The 21,280-nt window shown below is 50.8% G+C and overlaps 1 protein-coding gene across 1 annotated transcript in view; it reads left to right on the top strand.

Annotated features, from left to right (window-relative positions):
- The first annotated feature begins 710 nt into the window (after positions 1–710).
- ST8SIA2 (ST8 alpha-N-acetyl-neuraminide alpha-2,8-sialyltransferase 2) overlaps positions 711–21,280 on the top strand; it is a 78,986-nt gene continuing 58,416 nt past the window's right edge. Inside the window, exon 1 of the mRNA XM_061159593.1 lies at positions 711–808. Coding sequence (XP_061015576.1) covers positions 711–808 — 98 coding nt within the window. The remainder of the gene's footprint in view (positions 809–21,280) is intronic.

The following is a 21,280-nucleotide window of genomic DNA, read 5'->3' as shown; positions in this document are numbered from 1 at the left end:
GCCTAAGTTGGCCTGTCTCTGATGTCTTCTCCCCTCCCCTTCCCCCACCACCCCTCCTAATTCGTCAACTGCTGAAACATCTGCCTGGCTGAAACCAGCTCCTCGCCGCGCGCCGGGGACTGTCCCCAGGTGTTGCTCTTTGTGTTGGGAAAACTTTGCGAGAAACCGAGGGCGCTGGACAAAGAGCGAGAGAGGGAGGGCGTTTGCCAGGCGGCGGGGCGCGCCGAGCGGTGCGCGCTCTTCCCTGGGGCTCCGCTTGGTACCCGGACGCACGCGGTGCCCCCGAGCCCAGCCTCCCTAAGTGGGGAGTGGCTGGCTCCGGCCACATTCCAGCGTCCTCGGGAGCGAAAAGAAGGCAGGCGGGAGAAGCAAAGGCCGGAGGCTGGACACTGGAGTTGCCTAGAGTGGGAGGAGGAGAGCAGGGGCGCGGAGCGAAGCTGTCAAACTGCGCGCGGGCCCCGCGCGGGGCGGGGGAAGGGAGGGGAGGGGAGTGGAGAGGAGGGGCGGACGCGAGCTGAGAGCGAGCGAGCGGGCTCGCGGCGCCGGAGCAACCCTTGTCTGCTGCCGCCGCCGCCGCTGCTGGCCCGGACTCGGCCGGAGCGCAGCGTGTCTGCCCGGCTGCGCGCCGAGGCTCGGGCGCCTGCCGCTGCGCCCCCCAGCTCCAGCTCTTCTCGCCGGCCCGCGCGGGTCCCGGTGGGCGCGAACCCACCATGCAGCTGCAGTTCCGGAGCTGGATGCTGGCTGCGCTCACGCTGCTTGTGGTCTTCCTCATCTTCGCAGACATCTCCGAGATCGAAGAAGAAATCGGGTAAATAAATAGCTGCGCCGGGGCCCGTGCCGAGCCCGGGCGGAATCTCTTCCACACCGGCACTCTGTATCCACCCTTGCACCCGCTTTGTGTGCGCGCCGCGCCCCCCTGTCGCTCGCCGGGAGAGGTGGGGAACGATTTGGATCCCGGGTGGCGGTGCCGGGGGCCCGGGACTGTCTGCGCAGCGGAGGGCGGGGGCGCGGCTGCCGCGGGAAGTGCCCGGGCCGGGATCACTGGCAGTCTCCAGCTGGCCCGCGTAGGGGAGCAGACTCGCCCACCCTACCTCCCTTCCTCGGCCTGTCCGCGCGCGTCGTCGCCGGGGTCGAGGGAGGGCGCCGGGGAGTGTCTGGGGCGGGCGGAGAGGCCGAGAGTGGAGGAGGTTGGAGTTTCTTTGTCTCCGGCTCGGCCGCTTTCTCGCCTTAGCAAAGTGGGCAGGGGGCGCGCGGGGATCTCTGTGCTGGGGGAGGGGATCCCCGGGCCCAGGGCGAAAGGCGGGGTCTCTCCACGGGCTCCCGGGAAGGCGAGGGTCCCCAGGACACCCAGATACGCACACGCGCCTCCCGCCTGCCCGGGAGCCCAGCACTGGGGAGCCCAGCACTGGGCTGGTAGGAGCGCGCAGGGGTTAGCTGACATCCCTTCCCCACCCTCACCTGGTTTTGGACGTTCAGCTAATTCCGCCGCGCCCCCTGCGCCCCCGGGTTCCTGTGCGCTCTGGTCTCGGAGACGGAGACCTTTCGGCAAAGTCTAGACCGCCATCCGCTTGTCCTGGCTGCGGGTTGGGGCGGGGCAGGGGCCCGGGGTTCCCAGGCACACGGTCTAGCCCTCGCTTTTCTCCCGATCTCTCCAAGGGCGGGACCGAGAGCCCCGGTCCTGGCGCAGGACTTCCAGGAGTGCGCACTCGCGGCGCGGGACGCACCGGCTGTGGGTCCGGGAGGCTGAGGCTCGCGCCCCGCCCCGCTGCCGCCCGCACGCTGGCCAGCCCTTCTCCACAAAGAGCCTCCACCCCGCGATGGGCAAGTGTGGGGAGGGGGCTATCCAGGGTTCTGAGAGGCCCTTTGGAGAGCCTCCTGGCCCAGAGCAGAGAGAAAGCGAGGTCACAGAGTGGGCAGAAAGTCCCTTCCTCCGTGGGGCTAGCCCCGGGCAGGCTCCCTCCCGCTGGTCCCGCGCCGCGCGCGCCCCTCCATTGTCCCGCTGGTTATTTCATTCCCTCTCGGCGCTAGTTGAGGGCGGGCTGAGCCGACAGGTTCCTCCAAAGGGAAATGCCAGCCCTGGCCCAGGATGCCAAGGCCCTAAGGACTGAAACCGGGGGCGGGCGCCACTGCCTGCTCTCGCTTTTGCTCCCTGCCCCTGCCCGGCTTGGCCACCCCAGCATTTCTTCTGGGAAGTCCCCTGCTCTTCAAGAACCCGCTCTCTTTCTCTCCCTCCTCCTCGATTTCTCCAAGAGCTCAGAAAACTTTCACAAATACTGTTCAAGTAATACACGACAGGCTTCCACGCGGAGATAAGAGAAACGCTGCTTTCGGTAGCCGTTAGTCTCAAAACTGTGGATCGGAAAGCAAATCCGGTAGGACAAGTCTTGGGGTGACGGAGGACGCGGTGGGGAGCGCCTTTCTCTTGGCTCCCCCCCTTCACACACACACACACACACCCATTCTTCCCCAAGATGTGGGCTCTGCCTGGCCGGAGCCACTTGGTGACCGTGACCCACGGGGGAAGGAACAGCGGCTGCCCATTGTTGTGCCAGGAAAACTTAAGAGCTGGGCGCTGTTAGGCATTGCTTGCTTGTCCTGTCACTGAACTTTTCCCGAATTTCTTCTAGAGACCAGTGACTTTTAATTTGTAAAATATGATCAGGAAATCACTTTGCATATAATGCTGCGTTTTCCTGCCAAATACCTTGTAAACCCACTCCCCAGTTTAGGTTGTTTCAATAGGGTATCCGGAAATAAGCTCCAAGAGGGGAGCTAAGAAGGACATTTACCATATGCTTAAAAGCCAGGGCTCCTCTGCTGTGGGTGTGTTTCCTTAGATCTATTTCATTGGGGTTGGGGAAGGGGCACATTTCTGCTTGGGCCCACCGTGGGGAAAATTGTCAAACAAGTCAAATGTGTTCTATTGTGTGGCATTACCCCCTCCCCCCCGCCTCTGGTGCTGCTGTCCTCAGGCTGACCCCTGGCTTGACCAGTCCTGACCCAGGCCTGAGACAGTCCTCTCCTTCAGCCCTCCTCCAGCGCCACCCCCAGTCTGCCCCACACATGGGTCACTCATCTGGGATTTGCCATGACTCGAGGAGGAAGAACATGGAGCCCAGGAACAGAATCCAAGCTTACAAGCCGAGTTGCAAGCTCAGTCACTTATTTAATCCCTGGGAGCACCCCAACTTTGGACAGCCAGTGGGGGCTCAGTGCAGTAAGGGCCCTGGCACAGTAGCCAGTGAGGGGCACCAGGCATCGGACTCCTGTCTTCCTCAACCTATGCCTTGCCTTCCCGGGAGACCTGGAATCGAACTTCAGACCATGGGGCTGTGGCGCCAACCCTGTGCCCCGGAAGATTGCAAATCAGCTGCCCCAGTGCTGGTCCCTGGGAGAAAATAGGGGTTCTGTTAAAGGATGACTGTTTCTGGAAGACAGTGGTAGGACCCTGTGATCTGTTAGGAAGGAAGGAAGGGGGAAAAAAAATCTCTTTTTGGAGTAAAATTTCCAAGGATTAACAAATGAGAAGTAAAAGAGGAAAGACGATTTCATGTGTGTTATCTAGAGGAACAAAACTGAGATACATTTTTGCTAAGCTCTTGATTCCTTTTAGTATTAAGCCTTTTGATGTGGTGTTCTCAGAAGTTCTGTCCTGCCCAAGGAATCGTCTAAGGGGTTTCGAAGGGCACGGCTTTCTTCCAGGGGCTATTTCCCTAGAGACACGTCTCTTGCTAAGTAATGATTTTCCCAGTTCCTTTTCTAACTTACTTGCTTGTGGAAATGCCTCCCTGGGGTTGAATGGGAAAAGAAAATGTAAGAAGATGAGTTCTTTGTTAAGATTTTGAAGAGTGAATTCAAATTCTCAATCAGAGATTGGGTGGAACTTTGGTAAAAGCTCCCCTCAACTCATGCAGCAGCCCCAAATTTTAGAGTCCTTTGGACAAAATCATAAGCCAAACTTTTTCTGATCATCCCCTGAGCTTTCGTCTTGAGTATAACCTTCAAGAGAGAGTTGTGAGCATGGCTGTTTTGCCTACCATGGTGGCCTCAGAACCTGACACACAGAAGGTATTCAGTAGGCATCTAATGGATAAATATCCCCCTGGGGTCTGGCCTGGTGATGGACATGCATGGCATCCTTAGGGAAGGCTAACACTCACAGTCTTGGAACAAAAAGGGAGTGCAGGGCTCAGCCTAAGAAACCTCCTCTCTTTTTGTAATTCGGGTAAATTTGACCCTGAGAAGTAGCATCACTTACCCAAGATTATACCGTGGCTGGTTGAGGACAGAGCAAGCCTGCTCATTTAAGCTGGTGTTGTCGCTTATAACCCCATGCCCCAGTCCCCAAGTGAGTTCTCTAATCATAAAAGAATAACAGAACTCTGGACAAACAGGATGTGCACACATGCTAAGTCGCTTCAGTCATGTCTGACTCTTTGCGACCCTATGGACTGCAGCCCACCAAGCTCCTCTGTCCATGGGATTGTCCAGGCAAGAATACTGGAGTGGGTTGCCATGCCCTCCTCCAGGGGATCTTCCCGACCCAGGGATTGAACCCACTTCTCTTATGTCTCCTGCATTGGCAGGTGGGTTCTTTACCACTAGTGCCACCTGGGAACTCCCAAAGAGGATGTAGCTAGTAATAATAATCATAATAGAAAGCATGGCAATGGCACAGATGAAGATGATGAGGGTCATTAACGTTTATTGATTTATTGAGTGCTTGAAGCAAGAGCTACGCCAAGAGTTTTGTAGATATTAACACATGTCATCCTTGTGGAGACCCAGTGGTCCCCTACTAAGTGGCCCCAAGAGCTACTATTTGTCAAGCAGAAATAGTGCCAGACGCCACACTTACTGCTTTAAAGCACTAGTTCGGGACTTCCCTGTCGATCCAGGGGTTAAGACTCCATGCTTCCACTGTAGGGGTGAAGGTTTGATCCCTGGTTGGGGAACTAAGATCTCACATGCCCCCAGGATTATTTTTGGCATGGTAAGATCAAAAAATAAATTTAAAAAGTGAAATCAATAAATGACTTTTAAAATAAATAAATAAAGCGCTAGTTCACTGAGTCCTCACCAAACTTCTTGGAACTAGCTAGGTACTATGGCTACCTTGAGGTCATCAGTGAAGACACTGAAGCTCTGAAAGATTGTATAACTTGCTCATGATAAAGCCAGTGACCCTAATTCTATGAGAAGCCCAAGTCCCTGCCTTGATTGCCCTTGATTGCCCTAGACTGCCCTTTATCTGAATTCTTTGCCCCCTGTACTCGCAATACAGAATAGGTCTCAGATCTGGCCTTCCTAACTCATTCCCCTGAGTTCTTCCAAAGGCCCAGTTTCCCTAAGGATGTGGTCTGACTTAGTAGTAAGCACCCCCGCCCCAGCAGTTTAGAATGAGGGCAGGTGAGTGATGAAGACTGAGAAGGACTTGGGGCTCGTCTCCCAAAAGTGCCCCCAGTCCGCTCAGGTTCAGTTTGGTGCTGTCCCCTGGTTACAAGTTCACTGGCCATGGGCTTGGGCATCCCAGACTCTCGGGTGCGGCCTTGGACTAAAGCTTCAGAAGGGGGGAAATCTCCCATTCCATTGCAACTCTGATTCTGATGTCAGTTGAATGTACCTTCCTCACTTCTACACACCATGTGATTGGGCATCCAGGCTTCTGGACTAGGGCTGACAGTAAAAGATGCTTAACAACTGGTCCCTCTAGGGCACCACCCTCTTAGAACGGACATCTGATTGGTCAGAACTGATGCCCTCTAGTACATCATGGCCAGGGTCCTGGTGCACCCAAGTCAGACATCAGACACTGTCTGGGAAGGTGATGAATGAACCAGCTCTGATCATCAGACCCGTGAGCTGGCAACTACTGCCATCAGCCAAGGATGAGTGAGGTGCACCTTTTGGTGGATGAGTCCAGGTGGGGATGAAAGGAAATGACCTTGGACAGTTGCAGTCCAGGCACTCCGTAAGAAACATACATACCTGTACAAGATGAGGCAATGTTTTGTTTTTTTTTTTAAAGCCCAATCTTCGCCCCAGTCCTCGTGTACTTCACTCAAGTATAAACATGATTGGAGGATAAAATAGGACAGAAAGAAAGTCTGGTTTTTAACTGACTTGCTCCAAGTCCTTGTTGCCAACTGTTCCTAGCATCAAATTTAAATTGTAAATAGATATCCTTCTTAGAAACCAATTCGCCACTCAGGGCCTCTTTCCCCTTGTAAAGCAGGGTTGCTAGGTTTTAAAATTGCTTAGGTTTTACAAAGTGGGGATGTTGTAGATTGCAAATTATAAATACTTCTCAGAGAGAGTGGAATTCTGTAAAGGCTCCCATTGCTTTTAGTGTGGCATACAAGATAATACGTAATCTGGTCCCTGCCTGTCTCTCCAGTCTTCCTGGGCTCCAGCCATTCTGTATTGTTCACAGTTCCCTGGAACATACCATGACTTCAGGCAACTGTGCCTTTGCTTGCGCACTTACTGCTTTCTGGAACAGCCTTCTTGTACACACTATTCTTCCTGACTCCACCCCATCCATCCTGCCTTCCTCTGACTCCTCCTTTAAGGCTCAGAGCTGGTATCACCTCCTTTGCAAAGCATTCCAGGACCCCAGACCTTCCTTGGACAATCTGGTGTAGCTACTCCTCCTCTGTGTACCCTTAGTATCCCAGTATCCTAAGGAGATGGACTCAATGATTATGTCTTTCCCCCTTCCCCCTGGCCCCTGGTGATAAGTATTGCCATTTAGTTGCTAAGTCATGTCCAACTCTTTGCAACCCCACAGACTGTAGCCCACCAGGCTCCTCTGTTCATGAAATTCTCCAAGCAAGAATACTGGAGTGGGTTGCCGTGCCCTCCTCCAGGGGATCGTCCTGACCCAGGGATCAAACCCACATCTCCTGCATTGGCAGGCAGATTCTTTACCATGGAGCTACCTGGTGATAAGTATATGGTTTAGTAAATAGAGCCCATAAAGTATTTTTAGAAGGAACAAACTTGGGCCCCAGTTCAGTTCAGTCACTCAGTCATGTCTGACTTTGCAACCCCGTGGACTGCAGCACACCAGGCTTTCCAATCCATCACCAACTCCTGGAGCTTGGTCAAACTCATGTCCATCCAGTCGGTGATGCCATCCAACCATCTCATCCTCTGTGGTCCCCTTCTCCTCCTGCCTTCCGTCTTTCCCGGCATCAGGGTCTTTTCCAATGAGTCAGTTCTTCACATCAGGTGGCCAAAGTATTAGAGCTTCAGCTTCAGTATCAGTCCTTCCAATGGATATTTAGGACTGATTTCCTTTACGATTGACTGGTCTCGGGCCAAGCACATGGCAAATATAAGCATTCACCCTTTCTGCTCCCAAAGGTCTGTGTGTTAGTTTCTCAGTTGTGTCTGACTCTTCGACACCCCATGGAGTAGCCCACCAGACTCCTCTATCCATGGGATTCTTCAGGCAAGAATATTGGAGTGGGTTGCTGTATCCTACTTCAGGGGTCATCACAACCCCAGGGATTGAAACCAGGTTTCCTGCATTGCAGACGAATTCTTTACCATCTCAGCCACCAGGGAAGCCCTCCCCCACCAAAGGTCCACACAGTTGTAAAGCAATTAAACATCCTCCACTTGCTCAGAAAGCCCCTTGCTTTTCACTACATGTGGATCCAACATGGAGGTCACAGCCCAGTTGAGGGCCCAGTTTTTGTCATCTCAAAGGCTGGGGAGCAGGCCATGGGAATGAAAGGAACTTTTTAGTTTCTTAAAGAGGGGGCCCCAGTGGTAAGGCTCCTGCTGCCAGTTCAGATAACAATGCAAAGATGTAAAGCTCCACTTCCAAGACTCTGTCCAGTTCTTTTTTCTCCAGAGAGCTCTTTCTAGCTCTGCCACTGCCTATAATGCCAGCGCCCCCACCATCCTCCTCTTGCCTCGAAAGGAAGTGCCCGCTATGTCCATCTTCATCATCTCCACACTGACAGTGAGAGCAGACTTAACTTGAGGCCAGCCGTTTCCTTCCAAGGGCTGGTCCCTGGAAAGGATGCCGAACAGAAACACAACAGAAAGATGTTGTGTGTTTGAAACATTGAGGGAGAAAGAATTAAGAGGTCAGATTGATGCACTGTTGTTCAGTTGCCAAGTTGTGTACGACTCTCCGCAACCCCACGGACTGCATAGCACACCAGGCTTCCCTGTCCCTCACCGTCTCCTGGAGTTTGCCCAAGTTCATGGCCATTGACTGATGTGCATCATCTCAAAGATCTTCTCTATTAAGCACCTTTAAGTGGCGTTCTGATAAACACTGGTCAAACCAGGGAATCATGATGGATCGGCCAAGACTTCTAAGCAGCTTCGAGGACCCTCAGTGGGATTCAGGAGCCTTGCACTTTTCAGCTGCCTCAAGCAAAAATGACTTCATGAGGCAGGTGGAAAGATACAGTGAAAAGAGTTGGGCAGCGGGGGACCTTCCCTGATGAAACAGTGGTTAGGTGTCTGCCTGCCAACGCAGGGGATATGGGTTCGATCCCTGGTCGGGGAAGATCTCACATTCTGCAGGGCAACTAAGCCCATGTGCCACAACGTTTGAAGTCTGTGCTCTGCAACAAGAGAAGCCACTGCAATGAGAAGCCCATGCGCCGCAACTGGAGAGTAGCCCCCACTCGGCACAACTAGACAAAAGCCTGCACAGCACCCCAGACCCGGCACAGCCAATAAATAATCACAAAGAATGGGGGTGGGTAGGAACATGAACACCACTGGGGGTGGGTGGGAGGGGTGGTCAGGTGGCAGCCTCCCACGAGGAGGCGGGCCCAGATCCAAGTCTCCAGGAGAAGCCCCAGGGAAGCCCCATGTGCAAGCAGGGAAACCATCCCCTGTGTCTGAGTGACTGCTGGTCTGGGGCTTGTCCTTAAGTGTTGAGATTAGTCACTCTTCTGGGCGGCAGCTGGGCTGGTTTTAAATTCTCCCCAGTCTCCTGCAATTTGTCACTCGGCTAGGAAACCGCCCAGTGTCCTGATGGGACCTGTTTGTCCTAGCATTTTCTTAGCTTCAGCTGTCGCAGACTTTGCAGTGGCAAAGGGCACTGCTCCAGAGGTGTCTGTGTTCCATGGTGGCAGGAAGTGGGCCCCTCCCGGACACTTCTGGCACTTGGAATCCTGGTTGGCTGCTCCTGGAAACCCCGAGTCCCTGTGTGGGTGTGTGTTTGAGTTCCGAAATTGCTCTTTGAGAAAGAAGCTCTCTGCTCTGTCACAGAGTTCTCCAGCATTTGGCTATCATTATTGCAGGAGTACAGAGGCACGCAGCTCTGGTTCCTGGTCCCCTTTAAAGACTCAGGGCTGCAGTTTCTCCTCCGCCTCTTAGTTGATGGGGGGAAGTTGAAATGACCCTGAGGCCAGCAGTTCCCCATGCTGATCTGCAGATGGGTGGTGACCCAGGAGGAAAAAGGAAAGAGAAAATAAGAGGTACAATGTAGCCATGACGATTCTGTTAGTTTCAAGTTTTCAACCTGTCATTTCCTGAGAACTCTTCTATCTTCTGAGATGATGTTCTTTTTCTTTTGGGTGTTGATGTCCTTTCTTTCCTAAAAGAGGGTAGATAGTAGTGTTACATTTTTCCTAAACTGAGCGCCAACATGTCTTTTTGGAGGAATGCAGTGGGGGATCTTAGTTCCCCACCCAGGGAGCAAACACAGGCCCTCTGTGCTGGAAATATGGTATCTTAACCACGGGACCATCCCAGAAGTCTCCCAGCCCCAATTTTTTTGGAAATGTTATTGACGGCTGAAACCTATAGTCTGGGATCTGAGTTTACCTTGAAGAGTAAATAGAGGGCATTGCTTCTAGAAACAGGGGCTCACTCTTCACACATCTTTTCTCAGTGGAGGCTGACGACAGCAAAGAATAACAATGGTCTTATTATTATTATTATTTTGGTGTATCTGTTGCGTGCATATGACAGTCTAAGCACCTTAGCTCTGTTCGCGCCTGTAATATTCCCAACAATCCTATGAGGCCCATGTTGTTATTACCTCCGTTATACAGATGAGCAACCCAAGGCACAGGACAGTTAAGCAACTTGACCAAAGTCACCCAGCCGGTCAGTGGCAGAGCTGGGATGTGAACCCAGGTTCCAGGGAATCAGGAGAGCAATCTATAACTGATGTACGAGATGACATCCAGTGAGGGAAACATGCACGCCCATTCCCCCAAAGGATAAAGCTGGGAGAGAGAGAGGTCTGTGGGAGAGAGAAACCTGGGAAGCAGCCACGCTCGAGGAGCGCTCCGGAGAAGGACGCTAGAGGCGAGGCTGTAATGGAATATGGCAGCCTGGGAGATGGATGCGATTCACGGTGGCCAGCTCCGCGGCGTCTTGTTTTGGATGGTGCTCCCCTGCCGCCTTCCCTCCTTCCCTCTCCCCCAGCCCCCTCCTTTCCGCCACCGGGTCTCATCAGAGTGGCTCTGGAGTGCATTTGTTTGATCAACTCACTATAGGAGACACACACACACTGATGGAAGAGAAAAAACAACACAAATGATTAAAGCCTGGAAGAATTTTTTTCTGGGGAAAGACAGAAGGGCTAGGGTGGTCAGCTTCCCGGATCCTGGCATGGAAGGAAGGAAGCAGGTGGGGAGGAGACTTCTGCAGGGAGGTTGTAGGGGCCCAGGGAGCCTCTTTCCTAGGGGCTGACGTTGTACTCGGAGCTGCCGAGTTGGTTCACCTACAGATGAGGGACTGGAGGCCCAGAGAGGACCAAGTCTTGCTGAGGTCACACAGCCAGTAACAAGGAAATGAGATGCCATCCAGCGTTGCCCAACTCCATCAGAATGCTCTCGATGACTTCTGTGTCCCCTGTCTCCCGCCTCCCACCCTGGGCCATTTTCTGTACCACAAAGACATTTTGCAAAGGGAAACTGGAAATACTGGGACTTCAGCAAGGGCTCACGGCCGGGCAGATGAGCCTCCCAAACACCATGGCGACCCCATATGTGGGTTCAGCATTTCAGCCCACATTGAGGAGGGACAGACACACCCTTGGACAGTTCAGTGACACGTGGGTGCTTGCCATTAGGTTTCCGATATCCAATTTCAAGCACAAAGAGTATCGGCCGCGCTCGGAGGAGTGATCCACAGGATTAATTCACACCTTCTTGCTTAGTAAATGCCAGAGTGGCTTAAATAATGGAGCAGGGAGGCTAAGACACCCAGAGAAAATGAGCTGGTAAACTGATCCGGCAGGTGACTTGCATTTGCTCTTCTCCTATAAGCAGCAAACCCTCTCCTACTGCACTCTGAGGCTCCTGAGGTTTGGGAGCTGACTCGTAAGTGAACGCTGCCTTATGTCCAAACTACACCCCAGTCCGTAGGCTTTGTTCGAAGGAGAGGTGAAGCGAAGGGTGGGAGAGGAACCCGCAGTGGTGTGCGGGTCCTGGCCGGAGCTGGGAGCCTCTTCCCCCGAAGCAGCAGGGCAGCAGCCCTCAGACAAGAAGCTCCTTAAAGAACAGCCAGCCTTGGGGATGGAGCCAGCCCAAGGTGTCACGGCCCCATCCCCAGCCTACGGGTACCCAGGCCAAAGCTCTGCCCTTCAGCATCGTTAGAATATGACTCCCTTAGGTCTTCATTGTAAATCTCTCCCAGCTGCCAGCCTAGGGTCTTCCTTTTCTCCTGTCTGTAGGAACTGAGGCTTCGCTGGTGACTCAGACAGTAAAGAATCCTTCTGCAGTGCAGGAGGCCCGGCTTCGATCCCCGAGTCGGGAAGAGCCCCTGGAGAAGGGAATGGCTACCCACTCCAGTATTCTTGCCTGGAGAATCCCATGGACAGAGGAGCCTGGCGGGCTACAGTCCAGGGGGCTGTAAAGAGTCAAACACAACTGAGCGACTGACACACACAGAAGAACTGGCAAGTCTTCCCTACGAGCCAGACTCACTGTTCACGCTTGGAGACCCTGGACCGCACCTCTGGAGGCCCTGGGAGCTGCTGCAGGACTGATCACTGATGAGACACTCATTGCCTGTGTGACCTCAGGTAGGGGGCTTCCCTTCTCTAAGCCTCAGCTCCTAAACTTTCTAAAGGAGTTGATGGTATCCTGTTCATAGTGTTCTGAGGCATCAGTAAAATATAACTGATGGGAATGTAAAATGGTGCAGCTGCTGTGGAAAACAGTAGGGTGGTTCCTCATAAAATTAAAAATAGAATTACCATCTGACCCAGCAATTCCACGGCTGGGCACATACCACAAAGAATCCAAAGCAAGGATCCGAACAGGTATTTGTACACTTGTGTTTATAGCACTATCATTTTCAGTAGCCAAAAAATGTCCATCAGTGGACGAATGGATAAGCAAAATGTGGTGTATACATAAGAAAGGAATGTTGCTGTTATTTAGTTGCTAAGTCATGTTCACCTCTTTGTGACCTCATGAACTGCAGCACAACAAACTTCCCTGTCCTTCACTGTCTCTCTGAGTTTGCTCAGACTCATGTCCATCAAGTGGGTGATGCCATCAAACCATCTCATCCTCTGTTGTCCCTTTCTCATCCCTCTTTCAATCTTTCCCAGTATCAGAGTCTTTTCAAATGAGAGCTCTTCGCATCAGGAGGCCACAGTATTGGAGCTCCAGCTTCACCATCAGTCCTTCCAATGAATATTCAGGGTTGATTTCCTGTAGGGTTGACTTGATCTCCTTGCTATCCAAGGGACTCTCAAGAGTCTTCTCCAGCACCACCGTTTGAAAGCATCAATTCTTCAGCACTCAACTTTCTTTATGGTGCAACTCTCACATCCATACATAACTACTGGAAAAACCATTGACTAGATGGACCTTTGTCAGAAAAGTGATGTCTCTGCTTTTTAATATGCTGTCTAGGTTGGTCATATCTTGTCTTCCAAGGAGCAAGTGTCTTTTAATTCCATGGCTATTTAATCCATAAAATAATGTAGTACCAAAAAGCATAGTGGGGAAGGAGCAGAGGGAGAAAAAGAGGAAAGAACTGGTATTAGAATTAGAAAAACATCAATGTGAACCATTATTTTGTTTTGAGTATATTTGGATACACTTGCTAGAGGGGGAGGGCAAATTCCCAATGCCTGGGATTTAGGACTGTGTATGTGCATGTAAGTGTACGTGCAAACATACACTTTTTGTGGACACTGTAAATACTCATTGGCCTGCCTTGCTGTCTAACTTCAGTGGAGGGACCCATATGGTCTGGTAAAAGTCTAAACTGCATGAAAGTCATGGAGTGGTGGGGAAGGGGAGCAGGGGAAGGAAGGGGAGGCCAAGGGTGCAGACAACCCAGACCATCCCCCCTCCCAGAGGTCTTTTTCCTTACCACCTGTGTGTGAGTAGCTTTCCTCAGTGTCTGTGGCTCAGGGTGAGTCTGAATAGGGAGACCCAGAATACTCATCCCCAGAGATCATCCTGCTGGGCCAGGACCTGCTGAGAGGCAGCTGTCTGTCCCCTTTAGGATGGGGAGGGGGGGAGGAGGACAACGCCCACGCCCTTACAACTGCAGACCTGAGCTGCTGCTGCGGGGGCGGGAAGAGCCAGAGCTGGGGGCTGTTACAGACAGTGCTGGCCCCACCCCCAGGCTTCTGACTCAGCAGGTCCAGGGTGGAGCCTGAGAGCTGGTGTCACTGACAAGCTGCAAGTGATATGGATACCTTTGGCCCCTCCCTCCGAGGACCCCTACTGGGCGAACCGTTGAGCTCGAGCCTAGTCGATCAAAGTGCCGCCCTTGGCCCCACAACAGGGGCCTCATCTGGGGTTTGGGTAGACATGCAAAACCTCAGGCCTCACCCTGGAACCCACACCTGATGAAATTGAATCTGCATCAGAACAAGGCCCCAGGCAAATTGTATACATGCTCCCTGCATTGGTGGGAATAATTGGTCTCATGATCTTTCAGCAGAGCCCCAGCCCAAGGCAAAGACCTTGGTTTGACCCGTCAAACCAGGGGAAAGTTGTCTGACAATCCCTGTTGCCCATCAGAGTTGGCTTTGACCCTTAGATGGATGTCAGAAAAATCAATAATGGCTATTATTACAGCCAGATGCCTGTGTGCACCCAGGAGTCTTCATATGCTGTTTCACACATGTATTATAAAACCCGGGACAAGACTTCCCCGGTGGTTCAGTGGTTAAGACTCTGAGCTTTCAATTCAGGGGGCACAGGTTCAATCCCTGGTTGAGAAACTCAGATCCCACCTGCCACATGGCAAGACCTAAAAAAACACACACATTAAAACCCTGGAAAGAAACCATTTTATGGATGAGTAAACTGCGATTCGTGTAAAGTAACTGCTTAATAAACACAAAAAAATAACTGAATTTCATCAAGGGCTAGCTGGCCATTTCCAGACTGCCAGGGCTTAGCCCTATGGATTAAGCTGCTTCTCTTTCTTTCCCCTCCCAAAGTGAGGCCCTGGCCATGAAATAAGGCAAGGAGAAATCGTAAACAAGTGTCAAATTGACGTTTTAAGTGAGCTTCAGGAGGCTGCAGTGTCTGTACCAGAATAACCTTGACCCACGGTTGGGGCAAGTGATAGAAATTTCCAGAGAAAACTGCTCAGCCACCTGGCCTGTGTCATTAAGCCCCCTCCTGCATTTGGCTTGGATGTGATCATTCACACAGCTGACAGCCCCACTTCACAGCTGGCACGCGCAGTAACAGTTCCCTAGAGTTCTTGGGGTTCCTGAGTGGTTTTGGTGGCCTGCCCAGCCAGCAATCCAATTCCAAATTCCATCCTCAGTTATAAAAAGCAGAGGAATTGATGAGGGAGGCCTCTAGGGGCGATCGAAGGCCAGTAGAGGGGAGCCTTTTAAAACCAATCTGCTACTTCAGATAAAGACAGCCTCGAGGCAGGCTGGAAGCCAGGAATTTAATTTTATTTATTTTTGCCGTTACCTTCTATTTAGGGCAAGGGATATTGGTATTCTATTTATGGCACTGATATTAAGGGTTCCTTTGATGATAAACTCATTTATGTTTTTAAGTGAGTCAGTTTAAAGAAAATATTGTCAGTAAAGTGGAATTAGCAAAACACATGGAGGTAGACGCCAAAAATGACTGAAGTTGATGCTGTGATGTTGTGCTTGCTTGACTTCTCTTTGGGACTATTTTCTAACCCCTTGGCAGCAGAGCCCTGACAAGTCCTTGTAAAACTTCTATAGAGAGTGAGTTAATCTTCCAAAAAAGTACCTAGTTCCAGATACAATGTCTCACTGTATCTGGGAAATTGCCCAGTGCACAAAAAAAGAGAATCCTCCAATGAAACAATATTGTTGATGACTTAAAAGGCAAGGACGGTTGAGCTCCTCCCCAGCCCCCAGCAGCACTACTAGAGACCCCCTGGGCCCCTCCCGGCCCCCCAGCTCCCAGCATCCTCTGCTGTTGGCTGCTAGGTCACTTGAATCATGTCCAACTCTTTGTAGACCCCATGGACTATAGCCCGCCAGGTTCTTCTGTCCATGGGATTTCCCAGGCAAGAATACTGGAGTGGGCTGCCATTTCCTCCTCCAGGGGATCTTCCTGACCCAGGGATCGAACCCATGTCCTTTACGTCTCCTGTATTGGCAAATGGGTTCTTTACCACCAGCACCACCTGGGAAGCCCTGTTTTTCAGAGTTCACATTTCTTGCGTGGTGCCTTTCCTGCCTGCTAGACTGTGACTTTAGGAGGGCTAGGACCATTTCAGATCTGGGCTGCGTCGGTTTAGTACTTTCAGCCCCTTGCACGGTGCCTGGCAGAGAGTGAGTGCTGGTTTGGAGAACAAAGAAAGTAAAGGAAGGAGTCAGTTCCAGAGAAATGCTCAGAACAGCCCCTGCCACCCGCATTCCACAATCATTTATTTATTCCTTTCCATGGTCAAAGAAGAGAAAATACAGTGGGTTATATGGGCTCCCATGTAACTGTCTGATTTGAGACCCATTGAGTTCCATCTAGTTTATAGAGGAAACCCGCTTCTCCTTCTTCCTTGATTTCATGGACAAAGACCAGCTCACTGATAAAGTTTTCTTAGCAGGGTAATTCACGGTGCTATACAAGCTCCATGGCCTGGTACGCAGAAGCAAGGCAGATGTGGATGTGGCCAGAAATGGGAATCTAGCAAGCTGGCTCCTGGCAGGCTGAGATCATGCTGATAACAAGGAGATTAATAAGGGTCTGCAACCTCCTCTATCCTGTAGTATCCAGGAGGGTTTTTAAATCAATGCTGGTCTAGCCGGCTTAATGGTACCTAATCTTACCTTCTGAGAAGCTGGAGCATTTGAGAGTTGAGATCAATTGAGATAAAATAAAGTAAAATGTGTTGAACTTTTCGGATTTGGGATCTTCATCAGGGTTCCATTGTGCGTGTTGTTTTTATTTTCTGTCTTGAAAATAGGCAGAGATTAGCCACTGGAAAGGGTTGTTCTGCCAGGATCAGATGATGATATGTTTGCTTTTGTTCTTCTTTTTTTTCCTCTTGCACAAGATGATTCTTCATGAGGGAAAGATCCATTCAGTCCTGTTCATCTCCATATACCCAGGGCATGTCATCTGATAAATGTTCAATGACTATATCTCAAATATAGCGTTTCAGCTATATGTGTAGCCAGCACACTCTGTGCCGTGGGCCACGTCTGCTGGAAGAGTCAGTCTGTTCCCGATTTGGAGCAGAAACAGCAGCCTTATAAGGCATCCCAGGACCCTGGAGAAATGCCTCAGGATGGCTCACTGGTACCTGTTACCATGAGCCTCGTGTAGTCATCACAAAACATCTGATTTGTCACATGCAGGGGCTCACAAACCCTGTGCAAGATGCTGGTGATATGCAAAGATGTTGTTGATCAGTCACTAAGACATGTTCAACTCTTCATGACCCCATGGACCGTAGCATGCCAGGCTCCCCTGTTCTTCATCATCTACCAAAGTTTGCTCAAATTCATGGCCATTGAGTCAGGGATGCTATCTCATCCTCTGTCACCCCCTTCTCCTTTTGCGTTCAATCTTTACCAGCATCAGGGTCTTTTCCAGTGAGTCAGCTCTTTGCATCCAGTGGCCAAAGTATTGGAGCTTTGGCATCAGTCCTTCCAAGGAATATTCAGGGTTGATTACCAACATTTGTTGGATCATAGAGAAAGCAAAGATGAACTCAGCACAGAAAAAGTGCTCGAGGAGTTTGTGATCTGATGGAGGAGAGAATTCTTGTGTGATGATGAGAAACGTGTCATCATCACAGGTGAGGAAGAGTTGGGAGAGCTGTCACCTCGAGGGCAGGCCCTGAGCTCTGAGGACCTCAATTTTCCCATCTGTAAAGGAGCTTCCAGAAAGCACAGATCTTCTCCAGCTCCCCAGCGTCACCACTGGGTACCTTCCCTGTTGAGTGAGTTCAGACTCGCTGGAAACATCTAATCCTTTTGCTATGCTTCTAAATTTCTCGCCCTGAAATCCTAGAGCAGGATAATAAATAAGTGCTGAGCTATTTTCACCTACCACCTGCTCTACATTTAAAAGGAAAAAAAGTCACTCTAAAGGAGGAGGAAGGCAAACTTACACATGGAGGGTCTTCCGCATGCCCAGCATCTCAGTAGGTGTTTTCACATCTCAGTGAAGCCTCTTGACGAGCAGGCAAGAGGAGCTCACGGCATCCTTATTCCCCACATCTCAGTACCACTTGGAGAATCTTCCTATTACAGCAGGACTGGTGTTCGAGATAAATCATGCTCAGTATACCATGCTTCCCTGATAATAAAGAATCTGCCTACAGTGCAAGAGACCTGTGTTTGATTCCCGAGTCAGGAAGATCCCCTGGAGAAAGAAATGGTTACCCACTCCAGTATTCTTTTTTTTTTTTTAATTTATTTTTTAAATTGAAGGTTAATTGCTTTGCAGAATTTTCTTGTTTTTCTATCACAGATTGACAAGAATCAGCCATAGGTATGCCCATGTCTCCTCCTTTCTTAGCCTCCCTCCCACTTCCCTCCCCATCCCACTGTTCTAGATTGTTACAGAGCCCCTGTTTGAATTCCCTGAGCCCTACAGCAAATCCCCATTGGCTATCTGTTTTACTTATGGTCACGTAAGTTTCCATGTTACTCTCTCCACACATCTCACCCTCTCCTCCCCTCTCCCTGTGTCCATAAGTCTGTTCTCTAGTTTCTCTATCGTTGCCCTGTGAACAAATTCATCAGTACCATCTTTCTAGATTCCATATATATGTGTTAGTATATGATATTTATCTTTCTCTTTCTGACTTACTTCTCTCTGTATAATAGGCTCTAGGTTCATCCACCTCATTAGAACTGACTCGAATGCATTCCTTTTTATGGCTGAGTAATATTCCATTGTGTATATGTACCACAGCTTTTTTTAGCCATTCATCTGTCAGTGGACATCTAGGTTTCTCCCATGTTCCAGCTATTGTAAATAGTGCTGCAATGAACATTGGGGTACATGTGTCTTTTTCTTGCCTGGGCAATTCCATGGACAGAGAAGCCCGGGGGGCTACAGTCCATGGGGTCACAAAGAGTCAGACATAACTGAGCAACTAATTTTCACTTTCATACTATGTTTTAGAAAACACGTGGGTGTGTGTAATAAAATATAGAAAAGCTGGCATCACTCTGAGCCCAGCTGGAGCCTTTTGGAAGCCTTCTTCCTGTAGTCATCAGGAAGAATCATTATCAGCAGCACGCATCTCAGCCTAGTGACAGTCCCTGGCCTTAGGGGTGAGCCTCGCCGTGTCACAGAAACAAAAATTGACCTTATTGTGCTTATGGCTGATGACTCAGACCTACAGGAGCTCCAAAGAGGAAGTCCACACGGGGCGGAGAGCAAGAGAGACCTTTTCTGGAGGAGGTGGAATTGGTGTGGGACTTGAAGGAATGCTCCAAGACTTGGCTGCAAGAAGAAAGAAGTTGATGATTCAGATGGGGAGAATGGCCTGAGCCAAAGAAGGTTCACGTGCCCATCAAGGAGCTGCTGCTACCTTCGGGGCTTGGCTGGAGTGGGGGCTTCAGAAGGACCCGAGGGTGGAGGGAAACAGGATAGAACTGTGGGTACAGAGTCACATTGTCAGGGGCTCTGGAACTCAAAAAAGGAGGTTCTCTGAGGGGTTGCTTTGGGCTCAGCTGGTTTCTAAAGACCTCTAAAGAGCCTGTGATACATTTCGGAAGATCCATAGTCGCTCAGTTGAGTCCAACTCTTTGTGACCCCATGGACTGTGACCCACGAGGCTCCTCTGTCCATGGGATTCACCAGGCAAAAATACTGGAGTGGGTTGCCATTCCCTTCTCCAGGGGGTTTTCCCAACCCAGGAATCGAACCCGGGTTTCCTGCATTGCAGGCAGCTTCTTTGCCATCGGAGCCACGAGGGAAGCCCATGGACCTCTTCACATTTTAGGCATTTTTCTGGACAGAGGATCCATACATTTTAAAGGATTCTCCAGGGAACCCACAAAGCTGAAGACGAGCTGCTATGAACAAGTGTGACCCTTGAAATGTTTTGAATGTGCAGATTGTATGTTGCTGCAAGGGGCAGAAGCTGCGGGGGCGGGGGGGGGGGGGGACCACCTGGGTCATCTGTAGGAGCAGCGTGGAGGGAGGGCTGGGGGGCAGGGGGCTATGAATGGAAAGGAAGAAAGAATTAGGGAGTCTTGGTCACAGAGAAGAAATGACAACACTCTGGGATCGTCAGGAATGGCTGAGCCCACTGTGTGTATCAGAATCCAGAGGGGTAGCTGTGCCTTAATGGGGAGTTTAACTTTAAACATGATGATTTTAAGAGGACAGAGTTCATCTATATGGGAATGAAGACATTTAAAAATCATTGTGTCACCAATTATTGGAGCTTAGGGACAAAAGAAGCCAGCCAGCCCATTTCCCTGTATTTTCCAGGCGTGGCAGTGAGACCCCAAGATGGGGATGGACTTCTCTAGGGTCCCGTAGATGGTAGATAACTGTGACCAGTATGTAAGGAATAATATTTAGGGGAGAGGTCAGAGCTCAGATGGAGATTGGAAGCCAGCTGGAGGGAGACAGTTGAAGCCTTCTTTAATGTTGCTGAGATCCCAGGATTAAGCTACGAGAGTTGGACGAAGGAACAAAATGAGCAAAGGCCATGGTGAAGGACCAAAAGTGCGAGAACCAAGAGACCAAAGCGGTCACCTGGGTCGTGCAGAGTGGGCGTGAGCAGCCCTGCCGGAGCGTGCCTGGGATGAGGGTGCTCCAGGGCCACCAGCGGGGCATCCGCGGGCTCCTGGCACCAGGAAGAGGGGCGACAGAGGATGAGATGGCTGGATGGCATCACCGGCTCCATGGACATGAGTTTGAGCTAACTTCAGGAGTTGGTGATGGACAGGGAAGCCTGACGTGCTGCAGTCCATGGGGTTGCAAAGAGTCGGACACGACTGAGCGACTGAACTGAACTTTCCTCGGCGTGGTGAAGTGATGTGAAATTTCAGAGAGCTCCCTGATCAAAGCGGGACGTGATTACAGTCCAGCCTTGCCAGAGGGTTGAGAAGCAAAGAGAACCAGGTCAGGGGCAGAGAGCAGTCAGGAGGAGAATATTTTAGAAATAAAAAAGCGTATTTGTAAACATAAGGTAAAGAAACAATGAGGGAAGAGAAGGAAAGAGGGGGGAGGTTGTAGGAGAATGCCACAATCTTGAGGCAAAAATGGGACCAATAAACAGAGGTGAGGATGAAGATTCACGGGCCATATTATGGGGCAAGGAGGTCCCAGAAACAACATAAATTTTAAATTGGGAAAACTGGGATCCATGAACACATCAGGCTCCTCTTGCCTTGGGACCCTGGCTTGTGCATACTCCTCTGCGTGATGCTCTTCCCATAGCGCTTCTGAGGCTGCCCCCTTGTATTTTAGGGTTCTAACAAAACGCCACCTCCCAGTCAGCTCTCCCCTGCCCACTCCCACATACCCTCTCAGTCTCGAATCACTGCTTTTCCTGGTTCCTTCTCAGCATCTCCCGTGTGTGGCTGAGGGCTCTGATTCTGTTCCTTTGTTGGGGTGTTACCTGTGCATGCGAGTGTGAGTTTCTCATCTCCAAATTTCAGTTTTAAGCACCTTCAGACTGGAGACTGTCTCCATCCCCCACCGTGACCCCAGAGCCCAGCCCGGGGCCCATTACAAAGTAGGGGCTCCCTGAACACACGCTTATTGGAGCAAAAAGAAGAGAAAGCCTCCTCTCAAAAAGGTTTACCGGGAACAATAATGAAAATTAAATACAAACAGGATCTGCCAAGTTGTTCATACATACTCATCATCTCTTTTACTCGTCACGGTTTACT

Source organism: Dama dama, chromosome 13 (genome assembly GCF_033118175.1).
Source record: "Dama dama isolate Ldn47 chromosome 13, ASM3311817v1, whole genome shotgun sequence".
Lineage (NCBI taxonomy): Eukaryota > Metazoa > Chordata > Mammalia > Artiodactyla > Cervidae > Dama > Dama dama.
This window is presented reverse-complemented; position numbering and strand designations above follow the sequence as displayed.